The following is a 6732-nucleotide window of genomic DNA, read 5'->3' on the forward strand; positions in this document are numbered from 1 at the left end:
AGAAGGGAGATCATCGGTGGAAGTAAGTTTACAGCGGTTAGAAGAAACAAATGATACACTTTTGAAGAAAAAACACAAACACGAGTACGAAATATGGCTCAAATCGTGAAATCCTACTCCAATGCTATGAATCTTAATGAGAGAGATGAGCATCTGTGCACAATCTACAAACTAACTTTTGTATAACCCTTTGATTTTTTTATCGCAATCAACTACAACCAAATTAAGGCTCCATGCAAAGTTTCACTATTTTTTGACCACCTTTGGTATTTATTTATTTTTCTCGAATTGGAAAGTCATTAAATCATAGAAATCAATAAATAATCCAAGAAGGGAGATCATCGGTGGAAGTAAGTTTACATCGGTTAGAAGAAACAAATGATACACTTGTGAAGAAAAAACACAAACACGAGTACGAAATATGGCTCAAATCGTGAAATCCTACTCCAATGCTATGAATCTTAATGAGAGAGATGAGCATCTGTGCACAATCTACAAACTAACTTTTGTATAACCCTTTGATTTTTTTATCGCAAGCAACTACAACCAAATTAAGGCTCCATGCCAAGTTTCACTATTTTTTGACCACCTTTGGTATTTATTTATTTTTCTCGGATTGGAAAGTCATTAAATCATAGAAATCAATAAATAATCCAAGAAGGGAGATCATCGGTGGAAGTAAGTTTACATCGGTTAGAAGAAACAAATGATACACTTGTGAAGAAAAAACACAAACACGAGTACGAAATATGGCTCAAATCGTGAAATCCTACTCCAATGCTATGAATCTTAATGAGAGAGATGAGCATCTGTGCACAATCTACAAACTAACTTTTGTATAATCCTTTGATTTTTTTTATCGCAATCAACTACAACCAAATTAAGCCTCCATGCCAAGTTTCACTATTTTTTGAAGCAAATAACAAACAAAAGTATTAAATTACACCTTTGAAGCAAAAACAAACAAATGAGTCAATTAGTGCAGTGGTATGAGCATCTTCTCACGATGCATGAGCGCTTAGGTTCGAATCCTCCATGTAGTGGCATATTATTTTTTTGATTAATTACAGAACTTTTTTTTTGCATTTTGTAAACGCGGAATCCGCACCCCACGTCCCACGACCACGAAATTATCTCCTTGGCACATAATTATCGCCTCAGCTTCCCCATACTGCGCACCCACCTCCCCATACCACGGCGGCGGCGGCACTTCACCAGGTCACCTGCTAGGGCGGCGGGACTTCACCAGTTCATCTGCACGGGCAGCGGCGGGACTCCACCTGCACGGGCGGCAGCGAGACGACTTCACCAGTTCGTCTGCACGGGCGGCGACGGTGCTCCACTTGCACACGCGGTGACGGGGCTCCACTTGCACGCGCGGCGGCGGGCACATCCTTCAGCAGATCCGAAGCAAACATGGCTCCAGGGAGGAAGGGAATACGAAGCACAAGGGAACCCCCACCAGCTGGTAAATTTCAATCGCTCTTGTACCCTAGGTTTAACAGAAATTTAGCATTGTTTTAACCTTACACTAGCTTGAATCAAAATAATCTTGTGAATGCCCAATACCCAATGAGGGAGAATAAGTATTAACATTATTCTACAACCTCAGTGCCAAGTCGTTTGTTTAGGGCTTCATTCCACATGTTTGCAGCATAAACTGGCTGCAATCTAGTCCACATTGACATAACTGCCATTACCTGTAAACATTGTTTGACGAAACTGGGGTGACATATAAATCATGCATATTTAATTCAAGCTTTCCAAACATAGATAAGATTTACCAGGTTAGTATCAAGAGGAGGGGGATAATTATCTCCTATTGTAGAAGTAATTTTAGAGCACTTGCATTAAGCTATAGCAGTTTAGCTATAAATTTTGGAGCTCGAAAGTTAAGGAAAAAGAGAGATCCAAATTACCTACTTTCAGCACACGCACGAGTGGGAGGGGGATTAATCGATGGATTTCTAAGCAAGCCGGGGTGCGAGTGTAATGGATCTGATGCATTGCAACTGAGGATGCCTTCTCACTGTCCCTCACTCGCTCTTCATTCTCTCCTTATGGCCTCCTGTTGTAGTAGTAACATCACCATATTACATGCTTTCAGCACACGCACTCTAGTGTTAAACACTTAGCGATCTATGGTTGTAGCAGATTTTAACCAGTAATTAAATCCTTATCATTTATCAGTGAGCACTATTACTTGATTAACATTAGCAAAACATTCAATTAATATTAGCAAAACTTCAAGATTGTTTACCTAGTTCAAAGGTGTGTATCTAATCTTCAATATTGTTTACCTAGTTCAAAGGTGGTTTCTTTGTACTAATACAGTATATAGTGATCATTCCATCCATTTTCAAATTGGGATTTCATTCCTTCTTTTCTAATGTTTTTTCAGTTTTCTTTTTTGCTATTGTGCTCTTGTGGGTCAGTACATGCATTTGACTTTGATTTTTCAGAGTTATTTATTATTTATGAAATGATGTCATTAATTTACAGAAATCAATCCTACTGACTATGAGAAACAGAGGGCAGAGAATGTGCTGAGGAATAATCAGATGTTCCAACGACTTGGGATTAATCAGTTACGCACAATGATGACTGCCACACGAGCAAGGAGCAAATATGATGGTCCTCAGGAATCAGGGTCTTTGTTTGACGGCGAGGACAGTGAAGGCTCTGAGCAAGAGGAAGTAAACAAGTTTATAATTCATCTATTTCTTTCCTCATGTTATATATCATTACACATGCATTTGCAAATAAATTGATATGCATGATTATTGTATTATACCTACAGGATTCCCATGTTGCAAAAGGTGTACATGGCCACAACCCCACTCATGTTGCTGACAAAACTACGCAAGGAACACGAGGATCTAAGAGGGTTGTGGCCCCTGATGTTCCTGGACAAGAAATTAGATTCACTAGGCAAAGGAGTGCTGCCATAAACCAACAATCCTCCTTAAGCCTAACTACTACTACACATGCTAGTTCACGAGCCACCACAAACCAAGCATCCACACAGAACTTGACTACCGCAACACATTTCACTTCAAGTGTTGCCACTGAGGAAGATTACACCGAAGGCCTGAATACTGCTGCACAGCCTACTTCTCCCATACAAGCTGAGGTCAATGACCACAATACAGATGAAGGCAAGTGATTATTTGATATTCAATCAGTGTATCAACTTATCTTCAATTTCTAAAATAAATTAATCTATCAACCTCATGATATGTAGTAGCTATCTAGAATGCTGTGTAGGTAATAGATGCAACTAATGCTTGGTTTTTTATTATTGGGTTGTTAAACATAGAACAAGGATAGAGCAATGAAGTTGTATATTTGTCCAGATATTACTGTATGTTCTGCTCTGTGTACAGAAAATGCTTAGATGCACCAGAACCCATATGATCTTTACCATTCACTAGATTTTTTCTTGCTAGTTTGAAAATTTAATATCTTTTTGCCTTTTATGATGTTAATCACCAGAATTGGTACCAAGGCAACGAAGTAGGGGCAAACAACTTGAATCCTTGAGCAGAGGGTTAGGCACTAAGATTCCAATCCAAATCTCTGATGGAAAGCGAAGGCCAGAACCACCTATTCAGGCGGCAAAGTTTGCATCGGAGGGTGGGATCATACTGAGGCAACACATTCCAATATTTCCGCACTGGAAGGAGTACAAGAAGCAAGAGAACGAGGGTAAAATTACAGACTACATTGGGAAGCTTGCTGTAAGTCATTTTCCCTCACTTGTTTAGTTACAGTTCATTGTCCTTTTTCAATTGAGTATCATAGAGTCACCACTTCTTTGCTAGGGTCAATTCACCATGGATGTTGACAGTAATTCAGTAAAAGATGCATGTGTTGATATGCTAAAGGGTGGACAACGCCAAATGAGGTATAGGCTGAAAAAAAAGTACTTCACTGGAGTTCCCGCAAATCAAGTGAGGACTACATCACCTGTTTCATGTATGAATGATGATCAATGGAGAGAGTTGGTACAAATGTGGTCTAGCCCAAACCACAAGGTATTTGCGATCAAACTCCACTTTTCCCTCTATATAAATAATATTTTTATTTATGAAGTGTTTGGAATGCAACGTTTCTTTTTCTTGGGAAAATTGTTCTTTGTTAGCACTATTTGAGAACCTAGTGGTTGATTCCACCTCCAATAGCTCTGTAACCATTTAGTTGTGGCATGTATTGATCATTAGGCTGGCTCCAAGAGGCCAGGTATTTGGCCAGGCAAAGCCAATTTAGCTGGCCGGTTTGTACTGTAGCGGCTCCAAAGAGCCAGCAATCCAGCCCAGGCAAATTAGATGGAAGGAAAAAGAACTGGTAAACTAGCTGGTCTCGGCACGCCAGCCATTTCAGTTGGACCAATAGGATGCGTTGGTTTTTTGGCGCCAAAACGAACTGAACTAAGGCCACAGCCAGTTTGCCTGCTTCGTTGGAAACAGAAGGTTATTGCTGGCCAGGTATAATACTGAGGGCATGTAAACTGTGAAATGGCTGGGCAATATAGCTGCTCGTTGTTGGAGTTAGCCTTATCAGTAACCATTTAGCTGTGGCCTGTAAAATGAGCAGTTTTGCTTGCTGTTGGTAAAGGTGTTGCTTAATGTTCTTCCATCAAATGAATGTGTTGCTTGCTGTCATGCTGTAAGAAATGAAACATCAATAATTCTGATGCTAGGAGCAAGCAACATGATTTCTAAAAATTTTTATTGCCAAGAACAGCAAGCAGCAACTAGTTCATTTTCAACAGCAAGCAGTTCACTTTCAAGCACACCAAAAATTGTTTTCTGGTCAGCAAGAAGCAGCAACCAGTTCAGTTTGAACAATAAATTGTTCAACAACTGTTTCAGTTTCAACATGTTTTGTCTTACTCGCTGAAAGAACAACAACCAAGCAACCATTTCAGTGACTTATATGAGTTGACAGACTTATTATTTACCTTCACTCAATATTTATGTAACCCAATACAAAATTATTGAAGTGTCATATATGCTTTTCAATGTCCATATTATCCTCTAAAAGTATTTTGTTCTTGTTCTGGATTTATGATGAAAAGATAACTCGTACAATTATGAAACTATATTTCAAGCTGCACTCGATTTATGACTAAAGTTGATTGTATATTCATAAACATAATCTATTAATTTATCATCGCTATTTGTCTACCTTACAATTGTATTTTACATACAGAACAATTGTGTGAAGAACAAACTTAATCGTGAGAAGGTGCAATTTCCACAGTGCACAGGATCTCAATCATACGTTGCAAAAGCTTATGTAGTGGTAAGAAACTAATTGTGTTATGTTTGGAGGAACTTGTTGCTTCTCACAATCTTGGTTATTGTATAAATGGCTACTGGTACCAATACAATCGCTTCAATGCAGTCTGTATTTATAGCATTGTTCCTAGTTCCTAGTTCATGTTTTTTAGCGTATACACACGGATGAAGCACATTATCCTATTCATGGCATTGTCCACTGTTGTGTGCCAATTGTCTTCCAACATGTTCACTTGTTTTTTAGCGTATACACTGATGAGCACATTATCAAATTGTTTCACTCAAATTAATATGTTTTCAACTCCATGCTGATCAAATTTATTTGACTACATTTCAGAGACAAGAAAAATATAAAGATGTCGAACCTAGTGCAATTGATCTTTTCAAGGAGATGCATTGTAGCAAGAAAAAAGGATTTAGTGAAGTTGTTCAGAAAGCTATAGTAAGTACATGTTTATCTCCTTTTTACTACTTTCCACTATGTATTATACTATATTAAGTTTTAATACTTATGCTAGGGTGATATGGAAGCAATGGTGGCAACACCAGTAGAAGATGGACAGCTTGCAAAGTCTGCAACAGAAGTTGTTTTCAATGTTCTGCCTGGTTCAAGTAAATTTCTTCACAATGCTGGCTTTTTGCCCTCCTCCAAGAGAAGCAACACAGGGACTGTTTCAGCAAGAATGCATGAACTTCAGTCTCAATTGGACAATGAGAGGCGAGAAAAAGATGGACTTCGAGAAGATATGGATACCTTAAAGGCCAAGTCAGAATCATCTGAGGCAACCATTGCTAATCAATCAACTGAGATTGCAGATTTAAAGAAGTCCTTAGCAGAAAATAGCATCCTACTGCGACAGATATTAAGTATTAGTCGTGATCAGGCCAATCCTTAAGCATGCTTGCTCAGATGCTAGTGTCAACCATCCTGAAGACACATCTCACAAAATTGTGGACCTCCTTTTATCCTTATGTTTGCTATATGGAACTGCAACTTACAATCTATTATATGTGTTCTCTTACTATAGAGTTTTAGTACATGTCTGGTTAAAGACTTATGAACAATGTTCTTTTGTGTGTTTTTGCTTGAAATATATGGATGTTGCAAAAAGTTGTGACTTTGGATGAGTGTGAAATATATGCATTATCTTTTGGATGGTTGTAGCATCATTGTATTTAGTGATGAACCAAAATATCACAATATGATTGCCATGTCACTTGCCATGTCATCGACCATACAAGTGTTTTGTGACAAAACATTGCGTCATAATTTATTTGACACGTCATCTACCACGCCATGATGAAATTTATTGTCACAAAGTTATTGCCACATCAGCATCCACGTAAGCTTATTTATGACGCATATATCCGTCATAACATATTGCCACGTCACCTACCATGTCATATCGCCACGTGGCAACCGGTCCAG

At 38.6% G+C, this 6732-nt stretch overlaps 1 protein-coding gene across 1 annotated transcript; it reads left to right on the plus strand.

Annotated features, from left to right (window-relative positions):
* Positions 1-1416: 1416 nt before the first annotated feature.
* Positions 1417-6470, plus strand: LOC103650522 (uncharacterized). The gene is made up of 8 exons (XM_008676100.3): positions 1417-1468; positions 2503-2696; positions 2801-3158; positions 3496-3740; positions 3825-4037; positions 5215-5307; positions 5641-5745; positions 5822-6470. Exons 1-8 carry the CDS (start codon positions 1417-1419, stop codon positions 6197-6199), a joined length of 1638 nt encoding a protein of 545 aa, XP_008674322.1. The 3' UTR covers positions 6200-6470.
* Positions 6471-6732: the final 262 nt, after the last annotated feature.

This window comes from Zea mays, chromosome 3 (genome assembly GCF_902167145.1).
Source record: "Zea mays cultivar B73 chromosome 3, Zm-B73-REFERENCE-NAM-5.0, whole genome shotgun sequence".
NCBI lineage: Eukaryota > Viridiplantae > Streptophyta > Magnoliopsida > Poales > Poaceae > Zea > Zea mays.